The following is a 25696-nucleotide window of genomic DNA, read 5'->3' as shown; positions in this document are numbered from 1 at the left end:
TGCCCATAGACGTTTTATTCATTTCCCAACCTGCCTTGCTGAGACACCCATGTTTGCCCTAGACTACCTGCGTTCACCCGTGTCTCCCCGCAGCCCCGAATGTAATCACATTCAGCAGTAACACCCTCCCCCACTGAACTGTAACAGGCCAACAGAACTCTGCCTCAAACAAACACCCCCAATCGTTCAAAAAGAGGCGCTGAGAATGTACGCTGTTTGAGTTTCTAACGAAAGCCCCCCAAAAGATCCAGGCTCTATTTGCGCCAGGCCCTGTTCTGATTCATCGCTAAAGCCAGCCCAACTTCTAAAAGCTCCCCAGTCCTATGGAAAATACTTTTTAAAAATTTATCCTCTTCCGGAGTGTTGGCCAAGCGGCCAGGCTAAATTTCAGGGTGATATCCGCTTTGCCAAAAGAGACCATATTCTCTGGGTGACACTGTCAAGGGAGGCCACACCCCCCTGATGGAGCCAGTCCTCCAAGAGCTTACAAAGCTCTTTCTTGTAAACTCTTGGAGGATTGGCTACATCAGGGGGGTGTGGCCTAACGGTGACACTGTCAAGGGTTCTTCTCCTGGGGAAGGCACAGGCTGCGGTTTGCCCCTTAATTTCAGCAGCATATTTGCAGCGATAACCAGGTGGGAAATCTCATGAACACGCAAAGCCACCGCAGGCGGTACCTGGATCCAGAGGCACCGAAAATGGAGGTCCTTTTCAGGTTCCTTTTCAGACACGGGACTTGTCTGTGGACAGAAGCGGAGAGGCTGCCTGCCGTTCTGTGCTTTTCAGAATGACAGCTTCAAGGAAAGCAGCCGGGTTGTGCGAGGCAGCAAGGGGGTGGGGGGCGCGTGGACGAGACCCCCCGTTAGGAAAACCGGCAGAGATAAGGCACTGCGGTTCTACAGAGGGTGGGGGCCCTTGTGCTTTATGCGAGTCGTCCACGACCACAGCCGTCTCGATGAGGTGAGGCAAGGTGTGGAAGGTGGATTTTTCAGAGGTGCTGGCAGCCTCCACCCTCGGAGCTGTCCCAAACCACCCCCCAGAGCTCTGAGTGCTCCATGGGACTTCTCGAATTTTCGCAAACAAGAGTTCGGGAATTCCCATTCGGCACACGAGGGTTCGCCACACTGTATTTAACCACCACCGAGAAAACGAGAGGAGCATTAGGTGGTTCAAATCGGGAGGAGGGTGTACGGTACCATGGGGTGGGTGGTGACAGTGGCTTTGTGACACATCTTTGTGAGCTATCACTGTGTTAGCAGCTTATGTTAGCAGAGGCCAGCTTGGAACCTCCGAGAGTTGTCCCTAAACCCAGGTCTTCTACCCCCCCCGTAAAGACCCCAGGCACCAGTGTTCCAAGCAGCCCCACCTCCCCACTCTCACCAAAGAACCAAGGAAAAGTTTGTCAGGTGTAAAGGGGGCACAGTTTTTGACCGAGACTCCTCTTCCAGGCTCCTGCTGCTGGTGATGGCAAGTGGGGGTGGCTGGGGGGTGTTCATTTCTCGAACTGTCCCAAGGGGTAGTGTTCGCCGTATTGCTTGAGGTGTCGCTCCAGGGATTCCTGTTGCTTCCGGATGTGCCAGGGCATCTCGCAGTAAACATCCGAGAAGAGAAGCTGAGGCCGGGGCTTTAGTTTGCGCTCGGCCTCTTCGAAGGCCTCCATGACCTGGAGAAAAGGGGCAGAACGTCAAGGGAAGCCGGAGATGGGATCCCTGCTCTCACCGAAACGGAGGCTCCATCTGGCGAGTTTGCAGTGCCCTCTAAAAAGAGGATGGTTGAAGTGTGTGAAGGATAACAAGAGTATGAACCCCTCTGGCCTGCGATGCTTCTTTCCGCCCTCAAAGAATGGAGGTGAACAAATCACCTGTCTGATCTGCAGGCATTTTTCGTCAGACCCTAAAGCTGCTTCATCGTTTGGTTGGAACAACAACATGTCAGGCTATAATGGGCGGATACTCAAGAGAAACCGTTAAAAGGGTTTCAAGGGCAGAGATCCAGAGGTGGACCAGAGTCTGAAAAATTCGCCTTTCCCTGGAACAGGGTATGACTTTGAAAGAAAGGATGAAAAAGGGCAAACGCGACCCAAAACACATTGACAACGTCAGAAGGGTCAAGCTAACCTCAAAATAATTATCTATATCCATCTATCCGATAATAATTATTTTGAGGTTAGCGTGACTCTTTTGACAGGGTATTACTTTGTCCTCTGAAAAGAAACTGGAGGGGTATCCTTTCAGGGAAGGATCCTGAGCAGTGCTCCCTCTAAGCTGAGTTAGCGTGAGCTAGCTCACAGATTTTTAGCCTCCAGCGCACACATTTTTGTCTTGGCTCAGGAAGGATGACCCCGGAGCACAGTAATTTATGCAGTAGCTCACAACTTGAATGCCAGTAGCTCACGAAGTAGAATTTTTGCTCATGAGACTCTGCAGCTTAGATGGCACATTGCTCCTGAGTATCCTTCTGGGGAAATTGCAACGAACAAGATCCTCTGGGATCTTTTCAAGGGGCTGGGAGGGCTCTCCCGGAGGTTGCCCTTTCGGGGACGGCCTCTGCAGGGGCTCTGGCTGGCCCGGGGCCATTCCATCGGGTGCGGGTGGAGGGGTGGGGAGTCGGGCCCGGTTCTCCCAGGTGGGAGTCTGCGCACTTGACCACTGCACCAAACTATCTCTTATGACCCGCCCTTCACTACCCAATCTCCTTTCCCTTGTATGTTTTTAATGTTTTAACTATGTAAACTGTGCGAAATGTTTAATTTTAACTATGTAAACTTTGTGAAATGTTTAAATTTTTATATTCTTATGTTAGATTTTATATGCTGTAAGCCGCCCTGAGCCACCTGGTGGGAAGGGCGGGATACAAATTACAAATAAACTAAACTAAAAACTAAACTCTGTGGGGGGAGGAGAGGAGGATTGGATTTATACTCCGCCCTCCACTACCTGAAGGAGTTTCAGGGCAGCTTACCATCTCCTTTCCCTTCCTCTCCCCACAGCAGACACCCTGTAAGGTAGGCGGGGCTGAGAGAGCTCTGAGAGAAGTGCTCTTGAAATAACAGCTCTGAGAGCATTATGACTGACCCAAGGTCGCTCCGGCAGCTGCATGTGGAGAAGTGGGGAATCCAACCCAGTTCTCCCAGAGTCTGTGCAGTTATTTTTATTTATTTATTTACAGACTCAAGGTGGCTAGCAGCATAAAATAGACAATAAACAAAAACAATATTAAAACAATCAGATAAATGACAATGGTGCTACTTCAGACAGTTCATGTAATATTTTCTTTCTCACGCGCACAGATCCTAGGCAGTTAGTAATAAAAGCGCTATGGAAGAACAAGATATTGGATTTATATTCCGCCCTCCACTCTGAAGAGTCTCAGAGCAGCTCACAATCTCCTTTACCTTCCTCCCCCACAACAGACACCCTGTGAGGTGGGTGGGGCTGAGAGGGCTCTCACAGCAGCTGCCTTTTCAAGGACAACTTCTGCCAGAGCTACGGCTGACCCAAGGCCATGCTAGGAGGTGCAAGTGGAGGAGTGGGGAATCAAACCCGGTTCTCCCAGATAAGAGTCTGCCCTTTCAAGGACAACCTCTGCCAGAGCTATGGCTGACCCAAGGCCATTCCAGCAGCTGCAAGTGCAGGAGTGGGAAATCCAACCCGGTTCTCCCAGATAAGAGTCTGCCCTTTCAAGGACAACCTCTGCCAGAGCTACGGCTGACCCAAGGCCATTCCAGCAGCTGCGAGTGGAGGAGTGGGGAATCAAACCCTGTTCTCCCAGATAAGAGTCCGCACACTTAACCGCTACACCAAACTGGCTCTCCAAATGTGGTGGCAACCCTCTCCCATGTGGATGTGGATCCAGATGTGGATCCAGAAGTGGTGGCAGCCCTCTCCCATTAGATGCTATATGCCATCCGAAACAGTTCAGTCTTGCAGGCCCTGCGGAACTGCGATAAATCCCACAGGGCCCTGATGGCTTCTGGAGGGGTGTTCCAAAGTATTGGGGCCACAGCCGAGAAGGTGCGGCCCCAATACTTGCCGCACCTTCTCGGTTGCGGCCCCAATACTTGCTTTGGTGGAGCTGAGCCTAGCCTCCTTTAGCCCAGGGACAGCCAAAAGATTTTGAGAGCTTGATCACAGTCCTCTCTGGGGAACATGTGGGGCAAGGCGGCCCCGCAGATAGGTAGGTCCTAGGCCATATAGGGCTTTGAAGGTTAAAACCAGGACCTTGAAATGGATTCGGTACGCTACAAGCAGCCAGTGCAGCGCTCTCAGCACAGGCTGAATGTGCTCCTGACGTGGAAGCCCCATTAGTAGCCTGGCTGCAGCATTCTGCACCAGCTGCAGCTTCCGAATCTGAGTCAAGGGCAGCCCCATGTAGACAGCATTACAGTAATGGATTCTTGAGGTGACCGAGGCGTGGATCACCATTGCTAAGTCGCTACGCTCAAGGTAGGGGGACCGACTGCTGTGTTCGCCAAACTTAACCACTACACCAAACTGGCTCTCGGTTCATGGGGGAATGAACCGCTGTCTGTAAAACATATGCGGACAGAACTGGCACGTCTTCCTGAGTCCTTAAAAGATCTGAATAGTATTCACTTTTATTGGATTTTTAATCTTGGAAGATTCTAGTCCAGTAGTACCTTGTATCTGACAAAGGGGGCTTTGGCCAATGGTGTAGTGGTTAAACAAATGGACTCTTATCTGGGAGAACCAGGTTTGAATCCCCGCTCCTCCACTTGCAGCTGCTGGAATGCCCTTGGGTCAGTCATAGCTTTCACAGGAGTTGTCCTTGAAAGGGCAGTTTCTGTAAGAGCTCTCTCAGCCCCACCCACCTCACAGGGTGTCTGCTGTTGGGGAGGAAGGTAAAGGAGATTGTGACCGCTCTGAGATTCTCAGATAGTATAGGGCGAGATATAAATCCAGTATCTTCATCTTCTTGAAAGCTTATACCCTCAAAATCTTGTCGGTCTCTAGACTTGAATCTTGCTCTCCTACTGAATTAATCTGGCAAGAATGCACGAACATTTCCTATCAAAAGATCCCTAGCGAGCCTTTGCACAAATGTATCCGAGCAAAGAGAGGATTCCTCAATCCTTAACTCTTGGTGAGAACGATGCAGGAGTTAAAATACCCAGAATCCTTCATTAAACTGAAGCGAGGCCTGGTTGGCACATGCTGCAAAATGAAGGGGTAGAATGAACTGTACTGTTTCGAACTGAAGGAGCAGGATTCCAGACTTGGATGTTCCTCCAAGTTTCAAAGCAAAAACAACTTCCTTGCAAAGAGAAATCTGGCACAGCAGGGGAGAAGGTTTATCCCCATCACTCTTAAACGTAGGAAAGCCCTTCAAAAATGTGATTCTCCACAATCCTACTGTGAGTACAGTCCACTTTATTCTGCCACCTCGCACTCCCACCTGCGCGAACCAGGGTTCTTGTTGGACCAGAAAGCGGCACAGGCTCTCCTCCTGAAACTAAACTCCCCGTGGAGAAAACCAGGACAATGAATGCGAGTTGGATCAACGCTGTAAGAATACAGCTCTTTTTCTCCGGCAGTGTCTACCTGAGCCATGTTGACCTGGAGGGAGGGCCGGAACGGGCACCCCTCAAAGCCACTCACCCTCTTGCGGGATTTCTTGCGCCAGCTTTTCTCCTGATCCTCTTCCCACCAGCCTTGGTTCACCATGTAGTGACGAAGCCGAGAGATGGGGTGGTCCTGCTTGTCCCAGTAGTTGACTTCATCCACCGAACGGTAGGCGGAGCTGTCGTCACTCGTGCTGTGGTGCCCGATCCTGAGACAATGAGGAGCGGCCAATCCAGTCAGACAAACTCCTTCGTCCCGCCCCTCATCTCCAGGCCATTACCCAAACTCCTTCGCCCCCACCTCCTCCACTTTAGGCCGTCACCTACACAAATTAGCCCCATCCCCTCCACTCTAGGCGGTCACCTAAACTCTTTAGCCCCACCCCTCCACTCTAGAAGAAGAAGATATTGGATTTATACCCCGCCCTTCACTCTTGAGTCTCAGAGCAGCCTACAATCTTCTTTACCTTCCTCCCCTGCAACAGAAAGCCTGTGAGGTAGGTGGGACTGAGAGAGCTCTCCTAGAAGCTGCCCTTTCAAGGATAACTCTGTGAGAGCTATGGCTAACCGAAGGCCATGCTAGCAGGTGCAAGTGGAGGAGTGGGGAATCAAACCTGGTTCTCCCAGATAAGAGTTCACACACTTAACCACTACACCAAACTGGTGTATTATTATTATAAATATATTAATAATAACAATAATAATAATTATTATTATTGTTATTATTATTATATTGGATTTATATCTCACCCTTCACTCTGAATCTCAGAGTGGCTTACAATCTCCTCTAGCTTCCTCCCCCACAACAGATACCCTGTGAGGTAGGTGGGGCTGACAGAGCTCTCTCAGAAGCTACCCTTTTAAGGACAGCTCTGTGAGAGCTATTGCTGACCCAAGGCCATTCCAGCAGCTGCAAGTGGAAGAGTGGGGGAATCAAACCCGGTTCTCCCAGATAAGAGTCCGCACACTTAACCACTAAACCAAACTGGCTCTAGGCCATATCCTATACAAATTAGCCCCACTCTATCCAATATAGGCCATCACCTAAACACCTTAGCCCCATCCCTTCTCCACTCTAGGTCAGAGTGGCCTACAATCTTCTTTACCTTCCTCCCCCGCAACAGAAAGCCTGTGAGGTAGGTGGGACTGAGAGAGCTCTCTCAGAAGCTGCCCTTTCAAGGATAACTGCGAGAGCTATGGCTGACCCAAGGCCATTCTAGCAGCTGCAAGTGGAGGAGTGGGGAATCAAACCTGGTTCTCCCAGATAAGAGTCCGCACACTTAACCAGGACACCAAACTGGCTCTAGGCCATATCCTACACAAATTAGCCCCACTCCATCCATTACAGGCCATCCATTAGCCCCACTCCATCCACTACCTAAACACCTTAGCTCCATCCCTTCTCCACTGTAGGTCATCACCTAAATTCCTTGGCCCCACCCCGTCACTCTAGGTCATCAACTAAATTCTTTAGCCCCGCCCTCTCCACTCTAGGCTGTTGTCTAATGGAACTCACTGCCTTTAGGCATGTGCCTCTAAACTCACCTGTAGGTCATGGCCTCAATGAGGAATGGCTGGTTCTCAGCAACAGCACGACGCCGGGCCTCCTTGGTGGCATTGTACACCGCAAAGACGTCATTGCCATCCACCCGGATAGAGTGGATGCCGTAACCTGGACCCCGAGCAGCTGGGGAGGGAGAGGTGGGCAAACTTGCAATCTGTGTACCGCAGTCCCTGAGCTGCCTTGAATCCCCAGCGTCCTCCCACCTCCCTTATGAGATTCTGGGAATCTCATACGCAATGCAGGAAAACGACAGCCCCAGCAACTGATGTTTGGAAATATATCGCCCCGGATTAGGAAGTTCCAAGTAGCCTTTGTGGAACTAGAGAAAGACCTGCCCTCCAATCATATAATAACTTTTTAAAACCATCGGAGACAAGAAATAAACAATCATCTGATGGACGGAGCTGTGTCTCTCGTAAGCCCCACAAAATCTCTCGGGTTCTACCGGCCTCAGATCTAGCTCTCCCCAATTGAGACAGGCATCCCGTTCACTCAGTCAAAGGCTGAGAAATACCTCCAGGTCTGGTTGAGGACCTGCCTACCTGAGGGACCGTCTCTCCCCATATGAACCCCAGAGAGCACTGAGGTCAGTGGGGAAGAACCAACTGACTACCCCTGGGCCGAAGGAGGCAAAACTACAGAACACCCGTATACGAGCCTTCTCTATTGCAGCCCCACCCCTATGGAACCAGCTCCCGGAAGAAGTGCGGGCCCTGCGGAGCCTCGGACAGTTTTGCAGGGCCTTTGCCTGACTAAACACTTGATGGATTCGCCTTAATTGAGATCCGCCATCATATCATATCTGCTGATGGAATAGCACCAGAAATATTTAATGTGTAATTTTAAACTGGAATGTTTTTAAGGTTAAATGCTGTTTGTAATACCTATTGTATAATTTATTCTATTGATATGTTGTTAGCCGCCCTGAGCCTGCCTCGGCGGGGAGGGCGGGATATAACGTTATTATATTATAAAAGTTGAATGAAAGACAATGGTTCCCCCTGTCGGTCCAATCTTCTCAAGGAACCTAACGTTTCCCCACCTCTTGCCCAATGAGCAAAGCAACTGAGAGTTCAAGCGGGTGCTCCTGCCACTTCAAAGCTACCCGCCCGCCAGGTCCGAGCACCTTAGATCAGGGGTTCCCAACCCCCGGGCCATGGACCGGAACTGGTCTATGGCCTGCGAGCAACCGGGCCGCACAGGAGGTTGCACAAAAGCTCTGAAAAGCCTGCTTCCATTTCCAACATCCTATCTTTGTGAAGGAAGCAGGGTTTTCTGCAGTGATGGCAACCAAAACGAGATTACGGAGTCGGCTAGACAAAGGAAACACACTTTGGGTGTCAGTGTCTCCTATCACCCCCAGATGGGACCGTCTAGTTGCAGGAAAACAAGCTCAGGGCTTCTACCGATTCTGCATTACGGAGAGTAAAGTGCACAATTGTATCATCCCAAAACCATCAGCCCCCCTGCCCCCCGCTCCGTGGAAAAGTTGTCTTCCACGAAACCGGTCCCTTGTGCCAAAAAGGTTGGGGGCCGCTGCCTTAGATTCTTGAACCCCTTTACTCATTCGACTCACAAACTTGCCCCTCCATTCCCAGGGCTCTCCCTCTTACCAATCCCGTCGCCCCGGTACTGCTCAGACGTCGGGGTGGAGATGGCGTAGCCGTTGTTGCGGCAGAAGAAGATGATGGGGCACTCGAGGGTGGCGGCGAAGTTGAAGCCGGCGTGGGCGTCACCCTCGCTGGCTGCGCCTTCCCCGAAGTAGCAGATCACGACCCGGTTGGTGTTCTCCCTCTTAAAGGCGTAGGCGGAACCGACGGCTACCGGGGCGGGTGGGAGGAAAGGCAGAGGGAATGAAAGCGGAGGGCGGGAAGGGGGCTGCGGCAGTAGGGCTACAAATCACTGGGGCTACGTTCACACAAACAGCCGGGGCCATTTTAGCAAATCTTTTTATTGGTAAAAGGTCAATCGAAGAGGACCAGCAGGTCAGATCCGTCGAGTCTAGACTAGGGGTGACCAAACTGTGGCTCAAAAGCCACATGTGGCTCTTTCACAGATTTTGTTTGGCTCTTGAAGCCCCCTCTGCCTCATTAGCCAGCTTGGAGTAGGCATTTGTCTCTTTAAATCACTTCTCCAAGTTAAGTCAGCTGGCAGTTTAGAGAATGCATTAAAAGTTGCTTTCTTTCTGCCTCTCCTTTTATCCTCCCTCCCTCCCTCCCTCCCTCCCTCCCTTATCTATCTATCTATCTATCTATCTATCTATCTATCTATCTATCTATCTATCTATCTATCTATCTATCTATCTATCTATCTATCTATCTATCTATCATCTCCTTTCTTCCTTCCACCTCTCAAACATATGACATTCATGTCTTGCAGCTCTCAAACATATGAAATTTATTCTATGCAGCTCTTATGTCCAAGTAATTCCCCCCCCTCCACCCAGGCTATTTGCCGTTGTTTATGTGAACGTAGCACTGGATAGGATGGGATGTGAACCACAGTTGTCCTAGGAGCCTGAGAGAGAGAGCAGACGGAGTGCTCTTCTACTCAGCTTGTACAGGAGAGACGCAGGTGACTAGATCTGGGACTGCGGACAGAGGTGGGCGGGCTGTCCTGAGAATAAGGAGACTACTAGGTAGGTGGAACAATGTTGGGGGGGGGGAATAAAGGGTTTGGGGTTGAGACCAAGGGCTATTAGGAGGGGGAACGATGTGGGTTTGGGATTGAGACCAAGGGCTTACCTAAAAATTGCATTTCCATCTGCAGGCAGAGAACAGAACTTGAAATATATGCCAACAAGTGACATTACCCTGTTCTCCTCAACATTAGGAAGATCACAGTTGTTGTTTTTTATTTTAAAACCTGCAGCTTTATTTAATCTTAATGCATTACAGCAACACCAGAAACAAGAATGCAAAGATCACAGTTTTGTTCTACCGACTTTTTTATTTTAAACAGACACAGTCCTAGAACAATCTTGCCACAAACACCAAAGGGGCATCTGGTGCCACCTTAAGCATTAACCAAAGTATCTGTTAGTCTTTAAGACCTCACAGGATGCTTTTTTTGTTTTGTTTTTCCACACATGAGCAACACAGTTTCCCCCCTGGCAATGTCACTAAAAATCTCCATAAAGTTATTGTTTGAATTCGGGAAAAGAAAACTGTCCATTCACGACTACTCTTGTGGTATATTTAGGAATCCTGCAGTCCCCCGGCTTTCTAAGCCTGCAGGCAACTTTGGAATTCTGACACAGGGTGATGGGCGCAACCACAATATGGCTGCCACAAAAGGCAGAGCCGGCCACAAAATGGCTGCCACAAAAGGTGGAGCCAACTACAAAATGGCCGTCATGAGAGGAGGAGCCAACCACAAAATGTCAGAGAGCAAGGTAATGTATAACTTGGATAGTAACTCTCCAATGTTTCAGGCAGAAATGCTGTTTAATGGGATGCCTTTAAAACCTGGACAGCCAATCAGAGGCCCTCCCAGGCAAAAACCCAACCTGGCCTGTCATACCCGATGTAGACTGTGGTGGCTCCCAATGAACAAGAAAGTAATGAAAGCAGGTAAATGAACTGTTCACTGAACCAATTAAATCAAAAGAGAAATTAAATCAAGACTTTTTGGCTAAATATTAGAAAGAACTTCCTGACAGTTAGTGCTTCGTTATCATGGCCCTTTCTTACCTCAGTTCTATTATTCTATGAATGTAAGCTGCTGTGAGTGCGTGCAAGTCTTCCGGCATAACAGAACGCTTGATCGGCTCTTTGTTTCTGGCTGGGAAGCACCCCACACCAGGCAAAAGGCTATGCAAAATGATATCAAATCATAGACTTGGAAGGGACCTCCAGAGTCATCTAGTCCAACCTTCTGCACAATGCAGGGAATTCAAAAATACCGCCCCCCCACCACAATGACATCTGTTCCAAGACGGCCATAAAGCCTCCAGGATCCCTAGTCAAACTGGGCTGGAGAAGATTGCTGCCTGACCCCAAAGTGGCAATCGGCATTACCCAGGGCGTGTAAGAAAGGCCACGAGAACTAAGCACTGATGTAACCCTTCTGGCCCTCCCTCTCATGATCTGCCTAATTCACACCTGATTTAATGTACTTTGTATTTCCTACACCAGGGGTGTAGATGTTTTTTGCCTACAACTCCCATCAGCCCCAGCCATTGGCCATGCTGGCTGGGGCTGATGGGAGTTGTAGGCAAAAACATCTGGAGAGCTACCCTTGGCCACCCCTGTCCTACAGGATTGTGCACAGCCACTCAGGTGAGGCAAATATCTGTCTCCCCACGAGCAGACAGGGGCGTTTTTTGTAAACAGAATGGGAAATGTGGTCGGTCTGTGGCCTCCGAGGCTAAGCTTGTGCCGTAAAGGACTTGCGTTGGTGGAAGACCAGCTGGCCAACGAAAAACGTCTAAGGGCTAGTCCCATCCTGAGTAACGTCGCCAGCTCTTTACTGAAGGAGAGCAATAAGGCTTCGGTGTACGTAGCTCCCAAGCCTACGGCAGCTGAGCTCTCTGCTCCAAAACTTAAGAGGGCTTTGCACATCCCCGTCCTCAAACAGTACCTGACGTGCAGGCCGAGATCACTTCCCTCCCTCCCTGGAAAGAGACGTTTGACCTCACCTTGTGGGATCTGCGTGGCCAGCGGGGACGAGATCGTGACGAAGTGCAGGTCCTTGCAGCCGTAATGCACCGGCATCTGACGACCTTTCCCAGGGTCACTGGCGTTTCCGTAGCACTGCGCCATGAACAGGTCCAGGGGGTACCCTCTGTGCATCAGGACGCCTGGAGAGGAGGGCAAGGAGACGCAGGATTCACTAGGAGAGAGCCTGGCTGGCACTTCATGCTGAGAATATTCTCGAGTCCAGGAATAAGGTTGCCAGACGTGCTATTTTAGGGGTTCAAAGAATTTTGAATTTGTACCCCGTTTTAAAAAATTGCAAAATAACCAATCAAGAGCCCTGGCCGGGATTGTTTTTCTTAAATATCCTAGAACAGAGGTGTCAAACTCATTTGTTATGAGGGCCGGATCTGGCATCAATGAGACCTTGATGGGCTGAGCCATATGGCCGGCCGGACCATGCATGTCATAAAACGTAATACCAGGAAGTGAAGTAAACTTTATAAAGGACACAGATACAATTTAGAAAATTTTAAAACTTAAAACATGCTTGCAACGTTAGTGCTCTTGTAATATTTTGTTTGTTTAACAGTCTCTGGTAACTGCCAATTCTTGTTCTGAGGAGCCCCAGCCAACAGAAGAAAGAGAGGCTTGGCTCAGTCGCTCTGCTGTGCGATTGAGAGAGTCTGGCAAAGGAAGCTCCCCCTCCCCCACTTCCTCTCCAAGGGGGGAAGCCTCAGTCGATGGAGAAAATAGAGACTGTGTCAGAAATGTCTCATTGAAGTTATGAATGTCTTATGTTTACTAACCCTATGCCTGAATGAAATATTGTACCACTAACACCTATGCCCTGCAAGAGAAGGAGGAGGGGTGGGAACGGAGGTGCCAGGGCCCTAGAGGCCAGCACTGCCTTTGAAGTGCAAAAGCGCCAAGCGCGCCTCTCTGGCGCCTCCCGAGCAAAGCAAAGACACCACCAGGGGGGTGAGACCGGCAGTCCCCAGCAACTGATAAGCTGGCGTGTGAAGGAGTTGCTTGCAGGGCCAAAATGTATTTTATTATGGGAATTAGTTTAAAGCCCAATCCTTTGAACTGTATGCATAAATGCTGAGATGTGAAGCCACTCGTTATCAGGTTCAATGCTTCTTAGTAGAGAGTAACATTGCTGTAATCAATAAATGAAACTTAGTTTTTAAACAAAGACAAGTCTGATTATTTTGAAACTTCAACGAACCCTTTGCTGACAGCTCCTGTGTGATTGAGCAAGCCTGGCAAAGCAAGCTGCAATGCAGAAGGAAACAAGAGAGAGACAGAAAGAAGCAGAAAACAGCCAATTGCTGGAGGGCCTGATTTGGCCCTCAGGCTGCATGTTTGACACCCCTGTCCTAGAACAACAGCAGCAGTGTTGGCAACTCGTAATCCCCACTCCTGCTTTATATTACACTAAAGGGATTTGGGTCTCTGAGATGCTTCCAGGCTCTTTCCTTGGCCCATCTCCTGTTCTGTAGCAAGTCGTTTTGATTGGCCAGAGCTATTGATTGGCCAGAGAGCCAGGTCCTCCGGAGGGTAGACGGGAGGAAGAAATGAAAGGAGGCTGTGAGGGTCATAGAGGCCGTGGAAGTGAAGCTCGGCATGGTGGAGGATGCTGGAGAATGGCTATCGTGTGCTGCCCCCTAGTGGCAGAGTGGTTTGCAGCACCAGAGCAAGGTGTAGGTCCAGGAAGATGATAGATCCAGGTGGGCAGCCGTGTTTGTCTGAAGCAGCCGAACAAGCAGAGTTCAGCAGCACCTCTACGACCAACTACGCTTTATTCAGAGCAGAAGCTTTCGTGCGCTCTAAGCACACTTCATCAGACGGTAGGATGGAAGGGCAAGCAGTCCTAAATATAGAGAAAGTGGGCAGTGAATCAGCATGCAGAATCGTGGAAATGTCCCTTAGCGGACTAAAAGAATCACAAGCCAGGCCTAGCGACTGCCAGCCTCCTTTTAACCTAGAGCAGACTCTCACTGATTGCAGGATACTTAATGGACATCAATCTGCTATTCTGGCATTTATTACTGTTTTTGTTGTTTTAGCCCAGTGGACACAGGCTGGCAGTCGCTAGGCCCCGGCTTTTGATTCTTTTAGTATGCGAAGGGACATTTCCATGATTTTGCAGGCAGATTCACTGCCCACTTTCTCTATATTTAGGACTGCTTGCCATTCCATCCTACTGTCCGATGAAGCGTGCTTAGAGCACACGAAAGCTTGAACATGAACATATGAAGCTGCCTTATACTGAATCAGACCCTGGGTCCATCAAAGTCAGTATTGTCTTCTCAGACTGGCAGCAGCTCTCCAGGGTCTCAAGCTGAGGTTTTTCACACCTATTTGCCTGGACCCTTTTTTGGAGATGCCAGGGATTGAACCTGGGACCTTCTGCTTACCAAGCAGATGCTCTACCACTGAGCCACTATCCCTCCTACATATGAAGCTGCCTTATACTGAATCAGACCCCTGGTCCATCAAAGTCAGTATTGTCTCCTCAGACTGGCAGCGGCTCTCCAGGGTCTCAAGCTGAGGTTTTTCACACCTATTTGCCTGGACCCTTTTTTGGAGATGCCAGGGATTGAACCTGGGGCCTTCTGCTTCCCAAGCAGATGCTCTACCGCTGAGCCACCATCCCTCCGCAATAATAAAACTTTGTTGGTTTTAAAGGTGCACCTTGACTCCTGCTTTGTTCTAGGAAGATGGTAGTTTTTTTACTGAGGTCTCAACCCGAGTCAGTGGTGAGATATGTAACTTTAACTCTTTTTGTATATTTTGCAAACATGGGGCTTTGGCTTCCTTGATGGAGTCCATCCATCTCACGTTGTGTTCTCCTCTCTTATCCTCCTGGCCTTTGACTTTTTCTAACATTACTGTCTTTTTCCAGTGACTCCTTGTTTTCTCACAATGTGACCGAAATGCAATAGCTGGGTCATTTTAGCTGGGAGACGCATCCCATCGCCAATGCTCCCTCTAAGCTGCAGAGTCTTGTGAGCAAAACTTCCACTTCATGAGCTCCTGGCATTCACGTGGTGAGCTCCTGCATCAATTAGTTTGCTCTGGGGCCATTTTTCCTGAGCGAAGACAAAAAGGTGTGAGCCAGAGTCCTAAAAAACTGTGAGTTTGCTCACGCTAACTCAGCTTGGAGGGAACACATGGCTGCCATTTACCACCACCAGGGGGCACACACCGATGCTGGTATGCTCCCCCACTGATGGCAGCAAACAGTTGGGAGAATTCAGATCAACCAAAAAGGTGCAGGGATCAGGGTAGGGTTTAAAACTTCTCCCAGCTCCATGGGCCACATCATAGGCTTTATTGGCTTGTCAAAGACAGCAAGAGTTGATCACAGATACATAAGAACATAAGAACATAAGAGAAGCCATGTTAGATCAGGCCAATGGCCCATCCAGTCCAACATTCTGTGTCACACAGCGGCCAAATATATATATATATACACACACACACAATGTGGCTAATAGCCACTGATGGACCTCTGCTCCATATTTTTATCTAACCCCCTCTTGAAGGTGGCCATGCTTGTGGACGCCACCACCTCCTGTGGCAGTGAATTCCACATGTTAATCACCCTTTGGGTGAAGAAGGACTTCCTTTTATCCGTTTTAACCTGTCTGCTCAGCAATTTCATCGAATGCCCACGAGTTCTTGTATTGTGAGAAAGGGAGAAAAGTACTTCTTTCTCTACTTTCTCCATCCCATGCATTATCTTGTAAACCTCTATCATGTCACCCCTCAGTCGACGTTTCTCCAAGCTAAAGAGCCCTAAGCGTTTCAACCTTTCTTCATAGGGAAGGTGTTCCAGCCCTTTAATCATTCTAGTTGCCCTTTTCTGAACTTTCTCCAATGCTATAATATCCTTTTTGAGGTGCGGCGACCAGAACTGCACACAGTATTCCAAATGAGACCGCACCATCGATTTATACAGGGGCATTATGATACTGGCTGATTTGTTTTCAATACTGCATCCGGCAAGAGCCCATTCGTTACCTGCTTCCCGATACTGTCCGAACACGAGATCAGTGTCATCAAGAGCGGCTGCGCTGCCGATGTGCGTGCCTTCCTCCCCATAGTTGGTCATGTAGAAGGAGATCCGGCCCTAGTGACAGAAGACAGAACTTACTGTCCCACACAGTGGAGGACTCCAGCATTACACATAAGAACATAAGAGAAGCCCTGGGGATCAGGCCAATGGCCTCTCCAGTCCAACACTCTGTGTCACATAAGAACAGAAGAGAAGCCATGTTGGATCAGGCCAATGGCCCATCCAGTCCAACACTCTGAGTCACATAAGAGAAGCCCTGTTGGATCAGGCCAATGGCCCATCCATTCCAACACTCTGTGTCACATAAGAACAGAAGAGAAGCCATGTTGGATCAGGCCAATGGCCCATCCAGTCCAACACTCTGTGTCACACAGGGGCCAAAAAAACTAGGTGCCATCAGGAGGTCCCCCAGTGGGGCCAGAACACCAATAACCCTCCCAGTGTGCTCCCCCACCCAAGCACCAAGAATACAGAGCATCACTGCCCCAAACAGAAAGTTCCAACAATATACTGTGGCTAATAGCGACTGATGGACCTCTACTCTACATAAGAAAAGCTGTGCTGGATCAGGCCAATGGCCCATCAAGTCCAACACTCTGTGTCACACAGCAGCCGAAACCCAAGTGCCATCAGGAGGTCCACCAGCAGGGCCAGAACTCCAGATGTTCCACACTGTTGCCCCCCAAGCACCAAGAATACAGAGCATCACTGCTCTAGACATAAGAACATAACAGAAGCCATGTTGGATCAGGCCAATGGCCCATCCAGTCCAACACTCTGTGTCACATGGTGGCCAAAAAAACCCAAGTACCATCAGTGGGACTAGAAGCCCTCCCACTGTGTCCCCCCCAAGCACCAAAAATACAAAGCATCACTGCCCCAGACAGAGAGCTGCAACAATACGCTGCGGCTAATAGCCGCTGATGAACCTCTGCTCCATATGCTGATCCAAACCAATCTCGAAGCTGGCTATGCTTGTAGCCGCCACCACCTCCTGTGGCAGTGAATTCTACATGTTAATCACCCTTTGGGTGAAGAAGGACTTCCTTTTATCCGTTCTAACCCGACTGCTCAGCAATTTCTTTTGAGTTCTCGTGAGAAAGGGAGAAAAGTACTTCTTTCTCTCTTTTCTCTCTCCCACGCATAATCTTGTAAACCTCCATCCTGTCACCCCGCAGTCAACACTGTCTCTAAACCAGGGTTCCCCAGCATGGTGCTCAATAGGAGCCATGATGCTCACTGACACATTTCCTGCACCCACCAAGTGTTTTCAGAAAGTGGGTGGGACCAGGTAGGGCTTTTTCCCAGCCAGGCTTCTGACTGGCCACTGGAGTTTTGATTGACTGTGCAAGTTGTTTTTTTAAAAAAACATTGCTTTGGCAGCAGCTGCCACCACAGCACAAGGCTCTCCACCATGCGGCTGAAGGTAAGCCGTGGCTGCCATTCACTGGCTGGCTCCACCTCCTGTGACCAGCAGCCATTTTGTGGCTGTGCCCACCACACTGTGGCAAAACTCCAAAGGAGCCCGCAGACTCAAAAAGGAGCAGAGAATTTTTACTTGGTCACTCTAAGGAACCGTTCATGCCTTACTTTTTGACATGCGGTTAAAGAGGCCTGGCACTTAGCTGGCCTACCCCAACTAGAAGAAGAAGACATTGGATTTATATCCCACCCTTCACTCTGAATCTTAGAGTCTCAGAATTGCTCACAATCTCCTTTATCTTCCTCCCCCACAACAGACACCCTGTGAGGTGGGTGGGGCTAAGAGAGCTCTCCCAGAAGCTGCCCTTTCAAGGACAACTCCTGCCAGAGCTATGACTGACCCAAGGCCATTCCAGCAGGTGCAAGTGGAGGAGTGGGGAATCAAACCCGGTTCTCCCAGATAAGAGTCTGCCCTTTCAAGGACAACCTCTGCCAGAGCTATGGCTGACCCAAGGCCATTCCAGCAGCTGCAAGTAGAGGAGTGGGGAATCAAACCCGGTTCTCCCAGATAAGAGTCTGCGCACTTAACCACTACACCAAACTGGGTGGGGCTGAGAAAGCTCTGACAGAAGCTGCCCTTTCAAGGACAGCTCTGAGAGAGCGATGGCTGATCCAAGGCCATTCCAGCAGCGCCAAGTGGAGGAAAAGGGAATAAAACCCGGTTCTCCCAGATAAGAGTCCACACACTTAATCACTACACCAAACTGGGTGGGGCTGAGAGAGCTCTGACAGAAGTTGTCCTTTCAAGGACAGCTCTGCGAGAGCAATGGCTGACCCAAGGCAATTTCAGCAGCTGCAAGTGGAGGAGTGGGGAATCAAGCCCGGTTCTCCCAGATAAGAGTCCACGCACTTAACCACTACACCAAACCGGCACTACACCAAACCAGAGGTTACCTGGCGGCCTTACCTGCCTCTGGGACTCATACAGGATCCGATCCATCGTATTGAGCAGCGTCATGCTCCTGTAGAATTTCAACACTTGCTCTTTAGGAAGCTGCAAAAAGGGACAGAGGGGAACAGAATGGAAAAGAGGGTTGCGTGCAAAATACACAAACAGGGCCAAAAAGAACACTTGCCGTTCCCAGGCTCTGGATCCCGGGGATATTCCCAGGGGCCCTACAGGATCGCAAGCCCCGCTTTGTCTCACCTGTGGGTCCTCACTGGGATTGACGATCTGCCCCTGCCGGTCGATGACCCGGTAGATCGGGATCCCGGAGATCACATTGGGTTGGATGAACTCAAGTCTGTCCACAAATTCAGCCGAGGCACCCGGGAACTGCGGCTTCTCTTCCAGTGAGGTGAACTCCTCCTGCTGCCGAAGGGATCCCTGAGGGGGGGGAAGGGGAGAAAAGGACAAGAAGCCTTGAAAGTGGCACCCCACACCTGGCATGAGGAACCCTGCCACCTCCTGCAGCTTTTGCGGGCTTCAAACGTCCCCCACAATGGCTGCTACGAAAAGCCTTTGAGTCCCGTTCCAAATGGGGGTGTCATGATCCTGGGCCTAGGATAGGGTTGCCAAGTCCAATTCAAGAAATATCTGGGGACTTTGGGGGTGGAGCCAGGAGACTTTGGGGGTGGAGCCAGGAGACATTAGGGGTGGAGCCAAGATCAAGGCTGTGACAAGCATAATTGAACTCCAAAGGGAGTTCTGGCCATCACATTTAAAGGGACGGCACACCTTTTCAATGCCTTCCTTCCATAGGAAATAATGAAGGATAGGGGCACCTTCTTTTGGGGCTCATAGAATTGGACCCCCTGGTCCAAACTTTTTCAAACTTGGGAGATATTTTGGGGAGAGGCACTAGATGCTGTACTGAACATCTACCTCAACAAACAGCCCCCCCCCTAGAGCTCCAAATACCCACGGATCAATTTTCCATTATTTTCTATGGGAATAAATCTCCATAGGGAATAATATAGTTCCCAGAAGACATTTCCCTCCCCTCCCCCCGCTTTCTGACGACCCTGAAGCAGGGGGAGGGACTCCAAACGGGGGATCCCCTGCCCCCACCTGGGGATTGGTAACCCTAGCCTAGGAGGCCTGCAGGCCCCAAGGAAGCCTGCTTAGGAGTTACTGGGAAGAGCCTACATTTCCCAGGATCCCTGGGGCCTGGGAGGAGAAGATAAAAGGACCAAGCCCAGGAAGGGGGTGTTCTTTTCCTAGGAGGCAGAGCTGAGGAAGAGCTGCTGCCAGGAAGAGACCCTTGCCCTGTGAGGAGGGGTGAGCAAGTCCAGGTCTGATTGACAGTTTAGGGACTGTATAGATAGACACATTAGGGCATTTGGTTATTTCCCCTTCACCCCTTTTACTGTTTTATGCACCTTGTTTGTTATATTGCACTGACCTTTTAAATAAATCTTTTTTTTCCTGTTCACTCTGCCTGGTCCTCACGCCCATTATTTGGCCTAAGCTAAGGGAGGCCTAGAAGGGCTTGGGAGAGAACTCTGGGCCTTCTCAAGGGAGACCCTTAACCCAGAGTGGTGGCAGCAATTGGTAGGACCCCCCTGAGTCATGACAGGGGGCATAACACTGGAATTCGCTTATGGCTGGGGACTTTCAATGATAGCCGCAAAAGTTCAGGAACCCTCTGTATAGCCCAGGAGTGGCCAAACTTGCTAAACGTAAGAGCCGCACAGAATAAACGTCAGATGATTGAGAGCTGCAAGACATGAACGGAAGGAAGGAAGGAAGGAAGGAAGGAAGGAAGGAAGGAAGGAAGGAAGGAAGGAAGGAAGGTGGGGAGGGGAGAGAGAGGTGGAAAGAAAGCAACTTTAACTTTAAATGCGTTCTCCAAACCACTGGCTGGCTTGGCTCGGAGAGGTGATTTAAAGAAGTGCTGTTGTGGTTGACCCCGTCTCCTGCGGCAGTCGATCTGTGACTGTGCCCCCCCACGCTGTGCCAGAATTCCAACGACGCCCACATACTCAAAAATATTGGGGTCGCCCGATATATGCCTTTATTTGTTGCAGTCGTAGACCAGCCAAGACTGACAGAGTCATCCACACGTCTACATGCAATAAATACAATGTCAAAGACGCGTAACAAGCTGATTTCAGTAGGCTGCTTGCTTGTTAAAGATTCCAAGGCACAACGTTGGGCATGCAGGGGTTAGAGAAATATACAGCGACCGAGAGTGGGAGGCTGGTAGCCACGGGAGTGGCTGGCACTCAAAAACGCAGCTGACCTGGGGTGGCACACAGAAGTCCTGGCGAGCTTGTTTTCGGTTTATAAAACAACTTTTCATCGTTTGTCCTGTAATGACTCCTATATACGAGCCGGAGCGACAGCAATAAAGATGACAGCAACATTAATAATGCCCGTTGCCATCAGAGCCCTTGCCTAGGGGTCTCAAGAAACAGCTGGGCATTTGGGGCATTGAGCAAATAACACCGGCTCAGTTCCAGAGGACGGCGTTTCTTGGAATAGCCAAAATCCCGCAATTCTCAAGCACTTGGCTGGATCGCAAACCGCAGAACACCTGTCAGATATCTGACTGCGCCAATTCATCAACATCGGAATAATACGTTGGCAATTCCCGAGAACTTTGATGGATCTCGAATCGTAGAACACCATCTACCTGTCAAATATCTGACTGCAACTCCCTGGCGATAAATCAAAACACGAGAGAGGTAACACTTTGAGATAAGGAGAAATACAACCACACGGTTATAGCGACCAAATAACGGAATAATATTGACAAGGTACAACTGCAATAGTAATAACATTAACAATTATAAACACCAAGGAATCCTAACGTGCAGGGGGTCGACTTGAAACTTCGCTTCGGTCATTCTTCATGTATAGCAAGGGTGGCCAACGGCAGCTCTCCAGATGTTTTTTTGCCTACAACTCCCATCAGCCCCAGCCAGCATGGCCAATGGCTGCAGCTGATGGGAGTTGTAGGCAACAAACATCTGGAGAGCTACCATTGGCCACCCCTGATGTATAGGGTGCTCCATTCATATTATCAGCCTTTGTTGCTCGTTTTCTAATTTGATTTAGTATTTTGAAGCTGTATGTACAATATGAACGGAGCACCCTACACAGGAAAAACGATCGAAGCCGGACGTTTCAAGTCGACCCCCTGCCCGTTGGGACTCTTTGGCGTTTATAATTGCTAACTGTTAATATTGTTACTATTGCGATTGTGCCTTGTCAATATTATTTCGTCACTCTAGCCGTGTGGCTGTATTTTTCCTTAAATATCTGACTGTGGCCATCCATAATAATAAAGCCATTCTGGGTCTAAATGATTATTTATGTATTTTATTTATTTTAGTACATTTCTATTCCACCCACTCCCGCAGGGCTCAGAGCAGAGTACAACATACGATAAAACAATAAAATACAATAAAAACATTCTATAAGCAGACAACTCGACAGCACTCAGATGACCATGTCATTGCATATTGCCCAGCCTAGCCATCTCACATCGTGATATCTCATAGGAATAGGCAGTTTTTATTCCATTTCCTAGCACAGATGACAGTGCTGGCTGGGGAGGACAAACAGATCAAGAATAGACGCCTGCAGCCTCAGCTAGAAACCTGGCGGAACAGCTCCGTTTTACAGGCCCTACGGAAGGCTAATAAGCCAGGTAGGGCCCGGATCTCAACAGGGAGCTGATTCCACCAGGGTGGGGCCAGAAAAGGCCCTGGCTCTAGCTGAGGTGAGGCGGGCGTCTCTTGGGCTGGGGATGGCCAACAGATGTTGGGAGGCCAAACGTAACGATCTCCTGGGCATATATGGTATATATTATTTATTTGCTTCGTTTTATACCCTTTCTTTCCGAAGCAAACTCAAAGTGGCTCGCATCATTCTTTTTTCCCTCTATTCCTCCCCCCCTCACAACAACCTTATGAGGTAGGTCAGGCTGAGAATGTGTGACTAGCTCAAGGTCACCCCGCAAGCCTCCACGGCAGAGCAGGGATTCGAACTCGGGTCTCCCAGATCCTAGTCTAAGTACTCCCCACAGTGGCTCTTGACTACCAAAAAAGTAAAGATCACTTGAAATTATGTCATAAAGGACAAGGATACTTCTTTTTTCTAAAAGTATAGAAGACTACCAGTCCTTTGGACTGAAGCCTCTCTGAGCTTCGTATAATGGGTTAATCCAGCTGTAGCTTAAATTTATTTTTATTATAATTTATTTATATCCCATCCTCTACTATCGGGCTCAGGGTGGCTAACAACAGTTGAAATATATAATGTCAAAATAAAATCCAGTAAAATCGTTAAACTTCATTGTACACATATGACCATATGAAGCTGCCTTCTACTGAATCAGACCTTCAGTCCATCAAAGTCAGTATTGTCTTCTCAGATTGGCAGCGGCTCTCCAGAGTCTCAAGCTGAGGTTTTTCACGCCTATTTGCCTGGACCCTTTTTAGTAGGAGATGCCGGGGATTGAACCTGGGACCTTCTGCTTCCCAAGCAGACGTTCTACCACTGAGCCACCGTCCCTCCATCCATACAATACATTTGCAGTTTCAGTCCTAAAATCCAAGATGCCATCAATATTATTCGTCCGTATTTGGCGCTGCATACAATGATGTTGTCAAATATTGTTCAGCGCTCCCTATTTATGCTGGGATGGGTTTCGATATCAATGCTGTGGTATAGCGGTCGCTTCCCTGTTAGTTGTTAAAAGCTAATTTAAACAGTTCTGTTTTGCAGACCCTGCGGAATTGTGGCAAGTCCTGCAGGGCCCTGGTCTTTTGGGGGAGAAATTATAGAACTGAGGACATATGAGCTATAAAGCAGAGGTTGCTGGTTTGAATGTCACCACAGGCCAGGAGAATGTTGGGAGACCTTATAGGGCTGTTGTAAATTACTGAGATGCTTCCGAGAAATGTGTCCTGTGGTCACACCAAAGTGACAAAAGATAGCGGAATCTGACTGTATAGACCAGGGGTGGCCAAACTGTGGCTTGGGAGCCACGTGTGGCTCTTTCACACATATTGTGTGGCTCTCAAAACTGCCACCGCCCCATCAGCCTGCTTGGAGAAGGCATTTCTCTCTTTAAATTTTAAATCACGTCTCCAAGCCAAGCCAGTTGGCAGTCTGGAGAATACATTTAAAGTTAAAATTGTTTTATTTCCACCTCTCTCTCCCCACCTATTTGCCCTCCTTCCTGGTCTCAAACATCTGACATTCACGTCTTGCAGCTCTCAAACATCTGATGTTTATTCTATGTGGCTCTTACATTAAGCAAGTTTGGCCCACTCCTGATATAGACCATGAATGTTTTGAATTTTACTGCTGTTCACCGCCTTGGACCTTTTTGCAAACACACAGTATAAATGTGTTCGTTCTCCCGGATACGCCCTCTGATTCTTCCACCAATCTGAAGCTTCATTGGACAGCTCTTTTTTTAATTCAGTAAAAAAAAGCGTTTCTTCCTCTTAAGCGGCTATCCCAGAGGAGTCCTTCAAAAGGACAGCAGATTTAATTTCTGGATCAAGGAGGGGAAGTTTGAATTAACAGGCCGAATGTCCTTCTGGATGCCTTTCCAAGAAGCAAGACAGGTTTCTGTTTGCCTTTGGCCAACTAACCAACCCAAAGGAAGGGGGGGGTGTTTAACTAGAAGGCGCCCTGGGAAAGAAATACACACTCTCTCACACCCCCTGGAATGGCCCAATTGGATTGCAGGAAACCACACAGCTCCCTCCTATTCTGCAAAGGAGGAAACTGGATTTCTTCTCCCTGCAAGCGCTGCAGCCGGTGACCTCTCCAGGCGCATAAACAAAATAGATCTTAGCATCATGGGAAGTGCGTGCAAGAACCCCATATTTATAAGGGAGCAGCAATTGACTTCAGTGGGGCTTACTCTAAAGAGGGAACAGCCTTAATTATACAGCAAGGTAGCAGGTGAATGCAAGTGCCGAAACCGACCATTTGGGATATTATTGTTTTGGTGTAAAATGCTACAACCCGGCCTGAGTCTATGGGAAAGGGGGGTGAGAGGGCAGCCCTACGGACTCCCCTGGCATCTTGGAGGGAAGCGCTAACCCTAGATCGGAGCAGCCAAATGTGCTTAACATAAGAGCCACACAGAATAAATGTCAGGTGTCTGTCTGAGAGCCGCAGGAGATGAATGTCAGATGCTTGAGAGCCACAAGACATGAACGCCAGGTGTTTGAGAGTCACAAGGCAGGAAGGCAAGCAGGGAAATAGATGGGGGGGGAGGGAGAGGTGGAAAGAAAGCAACTTTCAATACATTATCCAAGCTACCGGCTGGTTTAGCTTGGACAAGTGATTTAAAGAGACAAATGCCTTCTCCAAGAGCCACACAATATATGTGCATGCTCCCTTCTCAAAAGACAGACGTCACCTCCCCAATCCTAGCTCCTTGCCAACTCCCTCTTCTAGCCCCGCACCCCCATACCCCTGCCTGCGCTAGGGAGGCTGGTGCAGATACAAGGGGAGGGACACGCGCAAGGGACCAGGTTCAAAACCTGCTGAGTCACAAATCTGACTCAGCACTTCAGGGGCTGTGCTGTCCTCTCTCAGTCTAGCCTACCTGGCAGGGCTGTTAGGGGTATAAAATGTTGGCGGTGGGGGAACATGGTTAAGTGGTTTGGGAAGGGACGGTAGCTCAGTGGTAGAGCATCTGCTGGGGAAGCAGAAGGTCCCAGGTTCAATCCCCGGCATCTCCAACTAAAACGGGTCCGGGCAAATAGGTGTGAAAAACCTCAGCTTGAGACCCTAGAGAGCCGCTGCCAGTCTGAGTAAATACTGACTTTGATGGACCAGGAGTCTGATTCAGTAGAAGGCAGTTTCATATATATTCATATATATATATATATATATATATTCATCTCTCACTCAAAAGGGCAAGTAGGCGTAACAGCAACAGCAAACGACACCTCCAACGGAGGACTGGAACCCAGCACCCCGGCTCTGCTTCCCCTTTGCTCTAACCACTAGAGACCCCCAACTGTTGTTGTTATTCACCTAGCCGAAGGTACCCTCTGCAGTGCCCACTCCCATGGGGCACCCACTGTTGAACCCCACTCTCAAGGGCACCCTCCCTTCACCTAACCCTCCCCCCCCCACCCCGCACTAGGGAGGGCACCCTCCCTTCACATAACGCCCCCCACGCCCTTCTCTAGGGCAAGCTTGGCTCCTTCCCTGGACATCTCAGCCCCCACCGCTCCCCGGCCAGTGGGGAGACCCCACCGGGGATTCACCCCCCCAGATCTCCCCCTTCCCTATCCAGGGGGCGGCTCACCCCAGCGTGGAGCGGCCGGCGGGGGGCTGGCGTCGGGGGGCGGCCCAGGCGGAGCCAGCGCAGCAGCAGCCCAGCGCGCGTCGCCATCTTGCAGCAAGGGCCGCCCAGGCA

General features: G+C 49.6%; 1 protein-coding gene across 1 annotated transcript; it reads right to left on the bottom strand.

Annotated features, from left to right (window-relative positions):
* On the bottom strand, positions 1 to 25696 carry BCKDHA (branched chain keto acid dehydrogenase E1 subunit alpha). Its single transcript, XM_060258238.1, has 9 exons — positions 25586 to 25696; positions 18499 to 18678; positions 18259 to 18345; positions 15815 to 15923; positions 11785 to 11946; positions 8759 to 8965; positions 7127 to 7268; positions 5619 to 5790; positions 1 to 1663 (listed from the first exon to the last, which is right to left on the bottom strand). Exons 1-9 carry the CDS (start codon positions 25670 to 25672, stop codon positions 1493 to 1495), a joined length of 1317 nt encoding a protein of 438 aa, XP_060114221.1. The 5' UTR covers positions 25673 to 25696; the 3' UTR covers positions 1 to 1492.

This window comes from Heteronotia binoei, chromosome 17 (assembly GCF_032191835.1).
Source record: "Heteronotia binoei isolate CCM8104 ecotype False Entrance Well chromosome 17, APGP_CSIRO_Hbin_v1, whole genome shotgun sequence".
In the NCBI taxonomy this organism is placed as follows: domain Eukaryota; kingdom Metazoa; phylum Chordata; class Lepidosauria; order Squamata; family Gekkonidae; genus Heteronotia; species Heteronotia binoei.
Note: the sequence above shows the minus strand (reverse complement) of the source record. Positions and strands in the feature narration are given on the sequence as shown.